We start from the raw sequence: 12,670 nt of genomic DNA, 5'->3' as shown, positions 1-12,670 counted from the left end.
GTAGTGATCTTAATATGTCCAATAGTCAAGACAATTTTAATAATCGGCCAGTCTACACTGAATTATTTAATTTTACCTAGACCCAACATAACATCCTCCCAGTGGCCTTCAGAACATTTAGAAACCAGGACCCTGTGGCATCTGAGCAGCTGCTTCAGATAGATCAATGTGAGCCCTGTCCAAAGGTTTAAGAGTGGTTGTAAAATGAAAAAAGTACAAACAATATACCTTGTGTCACTTGGCTGTAAAGTGGTTTAAAAAAGCTGGTTTTCCACAGATTTAAGCAGATATAACTGCTTTAAACTGCTCCTGTGTTTGATAAAAGTCCTCAGCAGGGGGAGTTGGTGATGGACGAAGTGTTACCAAATATCTTTGTTAGGACACCCAGGAGAAGAAATGCCACACCAAAGAAACCCACCAGGGGGCAGAAGTGAGTCCGTCAAGTCCTCAAATCATTTCTATTGGGGCACAACAAAATCATGTCAGAGAAGAAATTACGAAAACTCTTAGTTGTTATTTAATTTGATCAACTTTGATGTCCCTCTGAGGTGTGAGTCAGCACAGCGGGGTAAAGGTTTTGTTTGTGTTTACGGTCACACAAGTGTTTATTTGGGTTCATTGTTCTTTAACTAAACACTATATCCACAACAATGCAATGTGTCTTTGAACAGAGCTACCACTCCCTCAACAAAAAGGCAACTGCAAACACTGAAGGAACCCGCCCTGGAAATGCTGTGAGTACATGTATATATTTAAAATTGCTGTCAGATGGAAGAGACGGTCGTATGTGTTAAACAAAAGTTATTTATTTTAGTTTAGCTGCTGATTCCTACTCAATCTTTGATATAAAGCAGACAACCTGTAGCACACAGGCATATTAAATTCAGTGGGTCCTACACTTTTGCAGGATATCTATCTCTAATGAACATTCTTAATAAATGTCCAAAACCTCATCACATGTATAGAAGGAAAATAATCATGCTCCTTAAAACTGCAGTTTCTGTCTGAGAGGAGATTCCTCCTGTTTTTACAGTATCAATGTATTCCAGTAAAAGGTATCTCTACATCTACAAGTACGCTTTAAACTAGAGAGGATGATGCATAAAATGTCATTCTTTTAATGGCGATAACTTGCCTAACTACATATACAGTAGGCTAAAATTAGCTTCCTACAGCTAAGCCACTGGTTTCATTGCAATGTTATATTTCATGTTTACATCCACAAATGCACAAAGATAGAGATATATATATATATGGTGCTATGGGCCCCCCCTTGGACAATTGAGGTAAAATGTAATTGATTAGTAGTGTAGTTTGCACACAGGGCAAATCTGTGTTTATGAATGATAGGAGAGCGTCAGTCTTCCAGAAACAAAAGAAACTTTGAACGCATAGCTTCTGGGTTATCATCTCTGTACCTGACACATATTGTTGTTTTTTCGTACTGTTACCTTTCGCACATTCCTGCAAACAGCTGTAATGTTTTTCCATTTCAATAACAGATATGTTGTAGTTACTTCTTGGAATATTTCTTCATACTTTTATTGTGAATTTAAAAAAATTACATCTATGTTTTTTGACTATTGTAGTACATCATTCTTTATCGCTGCACCTTGATTCTAAGAGACAAAAAAAATCTACTACACACAACACCTGAAACCTTTGTTAGCGGCTTATTATAAATCTTAGCAAACCATTCAAACATGACCGATTTGACACTGTTGCTGTGTTCAGTGCTGAGGTGGATAATGAATCCTCACCGTTTGTGGCGGTCACCGCCACACCGAGGAGCTCCAAGAGAAAGTCGGCCCAGTTGGTGTCCTCTCGAATCAGAAAACAGCTGTGAGTGCAGAAATCAAGTCCTCCTAATGGATTTCCCAGTGCCCTGATTAATCAATTCATGTTATCCTGGAAACATTCTGAGAACTCAAGCTTCACTCTCTGTTCGATCAGGAATCTTCTGGACAAGCAGGACCTCAACTCAGACGGAGAGGACGAAGACGAGTTTGTTCCATCCAAAAAGGAACTCCAGAGCAGCAGTGAGGATGATGATGATGTGGAAAAGGAGGCAGGGCTAGATAGCGATGAGGAGGTGGTGGTTAAAAAAGGCAGACATACTGCGGCAGGGTCTCGTACTTCTCGCTCCAAGCAGAGAACTCACACCTCCACCAGAACGCCGCGAAGAACCCCAAACAAGAAGGTACAAGTCTTGAAAACATCTGAAACGGATAGGATGGTTTCACTGTGTTCTTGTATTTCCTCACCTTGTTTCTTTTAACTCTGTTGGCAGTTCACACCCGGCACGCCACGGACTCCTCACCACGCCACTCCCAGCATCCCCTGCAGGTTGAGACCAGCACAACAGCCCGCTAATGTTCTAGAAGAGGCCAGACTGAGGTGTGATGTAACTTCAAATCCTGCAGCAATCCTTTGACATGACCAATGTTTAGATTTTTACAATTTATAATATTTGTTTAAATATATTATTACTTGGTTAGTTAAATGTCTGTAAATTATTATTATTAGTATTATTTCAAAATACTAATTCCCCAAATTGTGTAAGGGGATGTCTTTTTAAAATGCGTTATTTTGGCAAAGGCACAAAGTCTTGCCATGAAGCCGAAGTCCATATGTCATTAATTTACCTTTTGTAAAGTTGCTGAGAAAATGTTAAAAAAAAAACAAATGACCATTTATTTTTCCACTTAATCTGCGTATTTAATTCTCAATATTTTTAGTTTAAATGTTTATCTTCAGGCAGAAGGCCTGCACAGTTAACTGAACATGTATCACTTGTTTGTATTGTTAATGTTTATTTTGTAATATTTGTTAATGTGAATCAATGTGTCTGTTCAGGCTGCATGTGTCTTCAGTGCCAGAGTCTCTGCCCTGCAGAGAGCAAGAGTTTCAGGACATCTACAGCTTTGTGGAGAGCAAAGTTGTTGACGGCACGGGGGGGTAAGATTCAGATCCCAATCCTGACTTTTGTCCCACAGTTCACAAAATCTGTCTATAATATCCAAAAATAGTAACAATTGCAAAAGGCTCTGCTTCAAATATCGGCTTTTCTAAGCTCCTGAACTCTGATGGACTATGAAAAAAAAACCTTTCCCCACACCATGGTATATATATTTTTTAAGTATTGTTTTGGTTTTCTTACCGCAACACTTGGCCCAGTCTTATCCTGTGAGTCAGTTTGCATGTGAGCTGATGAGCTGTTTCTGAAGTCCTGAAGAAATGAAACTACCAAAATGAAATAAGAAAACACAATGGAATAACCCCCACATTTAAAAGTATGTCTATCCATTCAGTTTGGATCAGTCAATAATTATCCCAATCAATGGCACTGGAATGTGAAGAAATCCCTCATTACAGTGCCTCTTCTTTAGAATAGCTTTAACAATTTGAACATTTGTATTTACTTGTGTTAATATGTTATTGCTTATTTTTCCGTTTATTTCTTGTGCTCAGGTGTATGTACATCTCTGGTGTGCCAGGCACGGGTAAGACAGCCACAGTTCACGAGGTGATGCGCTGTCTGCAGCATGCCACCGATGTGGACGAGATCCCTCCTTTCCACTTCATCGAGATCAATGGGATGAAGATGACAGATCCTCATCAGGCCTATGTCCAGATCCTTCAGGTGAGGACCGTGACACCACACCAAAAACAAAGAGGCATGCACAAATGATTTGTCGTATATTTTCTAAAGGTCAATCTGGTCAATAACCAGTAAAATGAACAATAATGTTTTTTTGATGGATATTTAAACCTACCAAAATGTTGGTGCTCCATCAGGTCTAACCTTTTTGCTTAGAGTTTTTTTTTTTTTTTTCATCTCTTCACCTCCTCCTCGATTATTTTTTTCAAATTACTCACATTTTTACTTTAATACAACAAAGTAATGTGTCCATAAGAAAATGGAACGGACACATTTTATTTTTCTGAGATCATTTTAGAATGAAAAACGACACTTACCATTGTTTTGCTTGGCCAGCTGGGAGCGCTGCAGCCCAGATATACCAAACTCAGATTTAGGAAGTCAGTACCGTAATTTCCGGACTATTAAGCGCACCTGAATATAAGCCGCACCCACTGAATAAAAAAAAAAAGATGTATTTTGTACATAAATAAGCCGCACATGTCTATAAGCCGCAGGTGCCTACTGGTACATTGAAACGAATGAACTTTACACAGGCTTTAACGAAACACGGCTTGTAACAGAAATGTAAAAAATAGCAGTAAACAGTAGCCTACCAAGAAAGTCATTGGTCACTATCTTCCTCCTCCTGTGCACTGAAACCACTGAAGTCATCTCCTTCGGTGTCGGAGTTGAATAGCTTCAGAATTGCTTCATCCGATGTTGGATCGTCTTCATTGTCGCTCTCGTCACTTTCATCCGGAGGCAAATTCCCCGCTGAGCTCATGCTGCCCTCTTCAACACGCAGCAGTCCAGCCTTTCGAAACCCGTTGATGATAGTGGATTTTTTGATAATGCTCCACGCTGTCAGGACCCACTGGCAGACTTGACCATAAGTTGCTCTTCACATGCGGCCCGTTTTAGTGAAGGATTTCTCCCCACTTGTCATCCAAGCCTCCCACTGAACACGGAGCGCCACCTTAAATGCACGATTTATACTGATGTCGAGTGGCTGCAAATACTTTGTTGTGCCCCCAGGAATCACAGCTGGAATTAGTTTGTCCTCTTGATGGCTTCTTTCACAGTGTTATGTGGGCCCTCATGCTGTCCAACACGAGCAAAGCCTTGTTCTTGTGAAAGAATCCTCCCGGTCGCTTGCCGTAACACTCCGTATGCCATTCATGCATTAGGCCTTCCGTCATCCATCCTTTCTTGTTGACTTTGACAACAATTCCTCTCGAGAATTTTTCTTTTGGCATCGTCATGCGTTTAAAAATCAACATCGGTGGAAGATTTTCTCCCGATGCCGTGCATCTCAGAAAACAGGTGAAGTGCGTTTTTTCATGCCCAGTTGTTTTCAGTGTGACTGATGATTCGCTTCAACTTGAAAGCTGCATCATATGCATTTCTCCGTGTCTTTGCCATGATGAGGGTGACAAAATGACTACTGTAATCAGAATGATGGGAAGTTTGAGCATGCTCGATTTGTGACGGTGCTCAGTTTTTTGTCTATTTTTTTTCAAAATCCCATTTTGGCGGCATGAAGCTTATGAAAGCGGGAAAAATCCATAAATTAGCCGCGTCATTGTATAAGCCGCGAGGTTCAAAGCGTGGGAAAAAAGTAGCGGCTTATAGTCCAGAAATTACGGTACTAAAACACTATATTTTGTCTTTTCCCACATTATTTTCTTTATTCCCTTAACCCAGTGGTTCCCAAACTTTTTCAGTCAGGCCCCCCTTGGGTAATTGGAAATATTTTCAAGCCCCCCCCTACTTACATTGGTAGGATTCATTGTTTTATAGTCGACATGCATTACATTTTCTCTGCTAATAATAACAAGACACAAAGATCCAAGTATAATTATACATTTTATTATGGGTAGAACATAAACAAAACCCACCTTACACGTTACTGGAGTGACAGAGCTGCGAGTTATGGCGGTCGATAACTGTGCATTTCTACACCGCGTTCCAAATTATTATGCAAATTGGATTTAAGTGTCATAAACATTCCTTTAATGGTTTTTCAATTAAACTCATGGATGATATTCTGTCTCAGGGCTCTTTGGATCATTGAAATCAATATCAAACACCTGTGATAATTGGTTTGCCAGGTGAGCCCAATCAAAGGAAAACTACTTAAGAAGGGTAGGCCACAGGTTTCAAGCAATATGGGAAAGAAAAAGGATCTCTCTGTGGCCGAAAAGCATCAAATAGTGCAATACCTTGGACAAGGTATGAAAACATTAGATATTTCACGAAAACTTAAGCGTGATCATCGTACTGTGAAGATATTTGTAGCTGATTCAGAGCAGAGACAGGTTTGTGCAGATAAAGGCATAATGAGGCAGAGCACGGAGCATGCCAATTTGTTTCTGCCAGACAAATTCATCGGATTAAGAGAGCAGCTGCTAAAATGCCATTACAAAGCAGCAAACGGGTATTTGAAGCCGCTTATGCCTCTGAAGTCCCGCGAACCTCAAGGTGTAGGATCCTCCAGAGGTTTGCAGTTGTGTATAAATCTACTATTCGGCCACCCCTAAACAATGCTCACAAGCAGAAACAGTTGCAGTGGGCTCAGAAATACATGAACAGGCTTTTAGGTAGGTGGGCGTCCCCTGTACTAAAAATAATAAGAAATTAGACGCCCTACTTTTAGGCAAGACGCCCTAAAGACGCCCTAATTTTTTCCTCCGCTGTTTTCCCCGGTAACTTCCCTGAATGTGATCAAAATTCGCGTGGACGGGCGCTGTATTGGTGGAATATCTGATATCTCTTTAACCTTTTTCGCGGGAAGAAAGTGCAGGTAAGCTTGAAACTTTTAACAATCTTTACAAACATGACAGAAAGCCTGATAACTGTAGGAGTATTTCAGAGTTTTTCTGGCTTCTTTGGTGGCAATAACTGTCGATGAACCGGGGGAAAAACAACAACAAAAACGTCAGGACGATGCGACCCGTGAGAACTGTAGTGGGGAAGGGGGCGCATGACGGAGATCAAAATGTGTATAATTCCTTTGAATAATAGGGAGCCTTTACTTTTAAACGATCGATAAATGGATGTTGTTTGTGGACAACAGTGTACTTAATTCCCACTATTGACATATTTACAGTTGAGAATGTCCTTTATAATATTTGATTGATTTGATATGAAGGCTAAATGAAAATTATTTCTTCAAGTTACTGTGAAAGATGAGGAAAAGTGGAAGAACACAGACAACGATCTCCAGCTTCTTCCAGCAGAGTAGTCATGTAAGAATTGTTTTGTTGTGCGAATGTTCAAAGGTGTGAAAGTCAGAAAACCATCACAAACACATAGCTAATACAACTGTATGCTAAGTGTCTTGCATAAATATATGATATAGATTAACAAAATTGAATAAGTAGACATACAAGATGTATGTGACAATTAAGTTGTACCTTTTAGTTTCAGTTACACTCACTGTTCTTTGTATTAACTTATGAAACATATTATATTGTATATCAATCAGTGTAATTATAATATTACCAACAAATGATCTGTTCTTCCCCACCCCCCGACACACACACATACCTCCTCCAAGCCTCAGCAGAAAAATAATGTAACAAAGAGATAAAACGTGGCTGTATTCCACAAAATGTGCACCTCAAAATGCAGGAAATAGTGTTTCAGAGAGTTATGAATTTCAAAACATTTCGGGGGGGGGGTGCCCCCTGGCCCCCCTACAATACTCACGCCTGCGGCGCTCGCACGTTGCTAGGCCATTGAAAAAAAATTGGACACCCTGTAAAAAAATCCTAGCTAAAAGCCTGTACATTCAAACAGTCTTGTTTACTGATGAGTGCCGTGCAACCCTGGATGGTCCAGATGGATGGAGTAGTGGATGGTTGGTGGATGGCCACCATGTCCCAACAAGGCTGCGACGGCAGCAAGGAGGTGGCGGAGTCATGTTTTGGGCCAGAATCATGGGGAGAGAGCTGGTAGGCCCGTTTAGGGTCCCTGAAGGTGTGAAAATGACCTCGGCAAAGTATATAGAGTTTCTGACTGACCACTTTCTTCCGTGGTACAAAAAGAAGAACCGTGCCTTCCGTAGTAAAATAATCTTCATGCATGACAATGCACCATCTCATGCTTCAAAGAATACCTCTGTGTCATTGACTGCTATGGGCATAAAAGGAGAGAAACTCATAGTGTGGCCCCCATCTTCCCCTGACCTCAACCCTATTGAGAACATTTGGAGCATCCTCAAGCAAAAGATCTATGAGGGTGGGAGGCAGTTCGCATCAAAACAGCAGCTTAGGGAGGCTATTCTGACATCCTGCAAAGAAAATCAACCATAAAGTCTCCAAAAACTCACAAGTTCAATGGATGCAAGAACTGTGAAGGTGATATCAAAGAAGGGGTCCTATGGTAACTTGGCCTGTTAAGATGTTTTTTGTTTTTTTTCTAATGCCGCAAATTCAACAAATGACCATTTTTAGTTTAGTTTTACAACCTATATGTTGTGCATAATAATTTGGAAGTTTTTTTTAGTTTTTTATTTTTGAAAAAAATACTGTAATCATTGGGAGGTTTTTTCAATAAAAATTGAATTATACTCTAACGGTTGATGACTTGAAAATTATACTGTCATTTGCATCGACTATTTTGGAAAATCTGAGAAAAATATAATTTGCATAATTTGGAACGCGGTGTACGTCTGAATCGGATGCCTTTTGGCCAGGTGTTTGGACAGGTTAGGCAAAAATAATTATGTCCACATTAGTGTTGTCACGATACCAACATTTTTGTTTCAATACCGATACCAAGAATTGCGATTTCGATACTTTTCTCACAAAAGGGGAAACCGTCCTAAATATCAATGGGGTGAAAAAATCAGTCAAACAAACTACTTATAGTAGATGAAGCACATTATTCAAAAGTTTACATTAACTTCGGACAATAACACGGGAGAAATAATTGGAGTGCTCTCCCTCTCCTGACAGCCAGTCGTATCCGTCTCATGCAGCTCGATGATCCAGTAATGAGTGACCCGACAATGAAGAATAAACATATTTATTCTGGGCCCAGGAGCAACATCGCGTGTTTTCAGTCGGTTTATAATTCTTTCTCTTTTGAAAACCTGATTTGTTTCCAGACATTTTGATTTAGCCTAGGCTACCAACTAACCGACCGTCGATCTCACGTCTTGAGCCTGCGATTACTCCCACTGGGGGAGAGGGGGGACTTTTGATACATTTTTTAAAATAAATTGTTAACGGCCAAGTCTTTATGTCCTTGAAAACAACTTTTGATCACAAACAGCAAAGACTGTTTATAGCTATGGCTCTGTAAAGTGAAGCAGTTTTCTTGCTCTTTCTTGGCTGCTAGTTCAGGGAGTTTTGGTCATACAGTGATGAGATAAGTCAAGTCCCAAGTAAAGACAGAGAAGGGCAAGTCGAGTCCGAGTCACCTCAAAGCCAAGTCGAGTCCAAGTCCCGATCTTTTTCAAGTCCTGAACTAGTCAGTGTACTCTTCACTTAATATTGCAATTATTAGACTATCGATCATAATTTTAACATATCAATCTACTCTACAGTCTAATTTTATAAATACAGATTGAAATATGTTCAATGTTTCTGTATTGAAATCTTTTACGATATACACATGCGCCCTAAGACCTTCAAAGTATCGTGAGAGAAGAAGTGAGAGTGAATATTGGGTTTGGATTGTATTAGCACGGAAGGCACCAGTGTGACCATAAAGTTATTAAAGCGCCTTGACCAGTGAGGCATATGAGCTGAGTGGATGTCTGAAAGCAGTGCTTCAGCATGCCAGTTACAGTACGTAAACATTTTCCTTTAATTACAATGAGACTTAATATTTCAATAAGCAATGTTTAATCTGCATTACAAAAACAGCAGAGAGAGAAAAATAGGGGCAGTTATTTTACGGTTCGCATCGGGAAAATGAAAAGTGTGTGTGTGTGTGTGAGTCTGTGTGTCCCAATTGCATCTTTTCCGTAGGTGAAATCAGTGCCGGCGCTATGGGGGGCATTCGAGGGCCGTGCCCCCCCTAGCGCTCATTGATGCCCCCCCCTACCACAGGACTTACCTCGGCAAAAAAAATATCCCTTTTAGTTATTCTTTGAATATTAAATGTGCAAAGTGTAACTTAAATGAAATAAAATAAAATTAACGGTGAGAACGCATAATTTTGGTTGTGCATGCATAGCAGGCTACTAGGCTTGGTCAACGCTCATTGGTCGCTGAATAAACTTGATACATTTGATTTCGCATTCTAAACATAACAGTGAGCTGCAGCGCGCAGAATCCATTTCAAGTTGTTGGTTTGAAATTGAAAAGTTTGTCCGTCTATATCATAATGCAGTTGGCCTAATTATTGACAATGGATTTACGAAAATGGCTTAGACCTCCACCTCCTCCTCTTCACCAGCCTCTTCCAGCAGTAGACTCTGACAATCCAGCCACCAGTACAGCCACGGTCTCTGAGAGTCGACCTGGTCCTGGCCCTTCGGCTAACGCTAGCTTCGGACAACCGCCAACGGTCTTAACCAGCGCAGCGCAACGATCTACAAGCTCGCCTAGCCAGCGGACCGTGGTTGATGATCTGGGGACTGACGGGCCTGTCCAAATTGTGTTAAAACAGTATCCTGTAACTGCTACAATGGTAAGGGGCGATCATTTGTTGAGAAATGGTTTCACAACGGAGAGTGGTTGGAGTATAGTGTCAAGGCAGACACAGCATTTTGTTTTTGCTGTCGGATGTTCAGCTGCACTAGAAAATCTGGAACATTGGATGCCTTCGCTAATGTGGGCTATCGTAACTGGAAACACGCTATGGCCAAAGACCGTGGATTTCATAAACATGAAACTTCGAAGGACCACATGTCTTGTTATGCAATGTGGAAAGAGAGAGAGATGCATCGCAATACAGAGAATGAGGTATCAACCCTTGTCAATGCAAGCCAACTGAAGAAAAACCGGTATTATGTGTCGTCACTAATCGATATAGTTGGGTTCTTGGTTGGAAACCAGTTGCCGCTACGGGGGAAGGTTGATGCTTTGGATGACATGTCGGAGGAGGGGTCTGGACTTTTCCTTTCCATGCTTAATTATACCATCCACAAGGATCCTGAATTGGCTAATGTCGTGAAGACAATCCCTCGCAATGCCACTTACACCTGTCATGATATGCAAAATGAACTAATAAGAACACTCAGTAGTGTCGTGACAGAGGCTATAGGTGACTCCTACTATACTTTGAAAGTTGATGGAACGCGTGACCCCACAGGATGTGAAAATATTTCCATTGTGCTTCGGTTTGTGAATGATTCATACGAAGTTACAGAGCGTCTACTGTGCATCGCTACTTGTCAGAAAGGTGACGCACAGACATTAACTGATACCGTTCTCACAGAGCTGAACAAGGTTGGCCTGGATACCTCAAAAATTCTGAGTCGGGTGTATGATGGAGCTTCGCTTATGTCGGGGAAACGTGGTGGTGGTCAGAAAATTCTACAGGAGAGACTTGGACGTGAAATTCCGTATGTGCACTGCCTCAACCATCAGTTGCATTTGGTTGTGGTCCATGTCATGTCTGCAGAGTCTGCACTTTCAGAGTTTTTTGAGGTTTGCAATTCCCTCTACAAATTCTGTAGGAAGCCAACGGTTGCTATGCATTACAAAGGTGTTCAGCTTAAACGTCTTCTGGAGCAGAGATGGACAGGGCATCTTGCCACTGTCTCAGTCATTCGTAAGTCTTTCAATGACATCAAATCGATTCTGACCGATGCTGACACAGTGCTGAACTATGGCGCAGAGACGAGAATGGAAGCTACTGGCCTACTACGCGAGGTGTCTGAGCCAAGTTTAATGTTCCTTGTCAACTTAACCCACGGGGTCCTTTCTCTATTGGATCCACCGAACAAGCTTCTACAGAGAGAGGACACTGACTTGTTGACGGGTTTAAGTGTTGTGGCGAGTGCAACAGCATGTGTTAAAAAACTGCGTTGTGATGAGGAGTTTAAGCAGGTGCTGGATACTGCCACAGCCACCAGCGAGTCACTGAGACCTGGGCCCAAACGGAGACGCACAGAGAACACACGGATGGATGGTTACATCGTTATGGGGCCTACAGGAGGATACAGAGCCAGAGGTGATGATGACTGCGAAACTGAACTTCGGAGATTGTACTACAACACGATTGATTTGTTGGTTGGGGAACTGGAGCGTAGATTCAGCGAGCGCAACTCACAACTGGCAAGTGCACTTGCAGCACTAAATCCTGAAGGTGATCATTTCCTTGATGTGAAAGCTGTGAAGCATATTCTCGACCTGTCACAATCAGTTTTAATTGACGCTGAGTTCGAAGTTGCTAAAGAGTTTTTAATGTCACAAAAGCAAGCAATGGAGGGAGACTGGACCATACAGCACATCATCTCAAAGTACCACAACCATCTGATTGCCATGCCCAGTGTGCTGACTGCTTTTAAACATGCATTAACATTTGGTGCATCTACAGCTATGTGTGAGAATTCATTCTCCACTCTGAGAAATGTTTTTTCGGAAAACAAACGCTCAATGTTACACGAGAGAAAGGCCCGGTTGGTACAGCTTGCAAGACTTGACTCGCAAATGCACAAGCGAATGGAAGGACACAGTACTTTGAAAGTTCAGCAGCAACACTCGTCGCCTGCAGCTCTTCTGACCGTAAGTTGTTGTTTGTTAATTTCACTTGTTGAAGCCAGCCCTGGCTTTCATGATAAGGCCTAAGCAGGTGAATTGTTGATTAACGTTTACTGGGTCTATCTGCATTTGTGTTTTATACTCGGCTGCCTGTAAAATACATGGGCTTATGACATTTCTGCCTGGTGTGTGGCTTGTCTGTTAGGCTACTTGCTGCCCGAATGCGTGCCTAGGCCATATGTCGTGATGTCAGCCCATAACGTCCGGTCATTTTACCTAGACCTAATATAGCTATGTTGTACAGGGCCCTGTTTATGATGATGAGGTTGTCTAAATGTATATATGTATATAACCAGCCTACCGC

The 12,670-nt window shown here is 41.4% G+C and overlaps 1 protein-coding gene across 2 annotated transcripts in view; it reads left to right on the top strand.

The window, feature by feature from the left end:
* The window catches only part of orc1 (origin recognition complex, subunit 1), a 39,209-nt gene that overhangs the window by 13,596 nt on the left and 12,943 nt on the right, over positions 1-12,670 (top strand). The window contains exons 6-12 of one of the 2 annotated variants that reach the window (XM_063892336.1): positions 326-430; positions 672-734; positions 1,735-1,842; positions 1,954-2,200; positions 2,291-2,397; positions 2,857-2,958; positions 3,472-3,643. In XM_063892336.1, coding sequence (XP_063748406.1) covers positions 326-430; positions 672-734; positions 1,735-1,842; positions 1,954-2,200; positions 2,291-2,397; positions 2,857-2,958; positions 3,472-3,643 — 904 coding nt within the window. The remainder of the gene's footprint in view (positions 1-325; positions 431-671; positions 735-1,734; positions 1,843-1,953; positions 2,201-2,290; positions 2,398-2,856; positions 2,959-3,471; positions 3,644-12,670) is intronic. The other variant, XM_063892337.1, reaches the window with a different exon arrangement.

The sequence above is a fragment of the Eleginops maclovinus genome, chromosome 9 (genome assembly GCF_036324505.1).
Source record: "Eleginops maclovinus isolate JMC-PN-2008 ecotype Puerto Natales chromosome 9, JC_Emac_rtc_rv5, whole genome shotgun sequence".
NCBI lineage: Eukaryota > Metazoa > Chordata > Actinopteri > Perciformes > Eleginopidae > Eleginops > Eleginops maclovinus.
The sequence above is the reverse complement of the archived record's forward strand: the minus strand, read 5'-3'. Positions and strand labels throughout refer to the sequence as shown.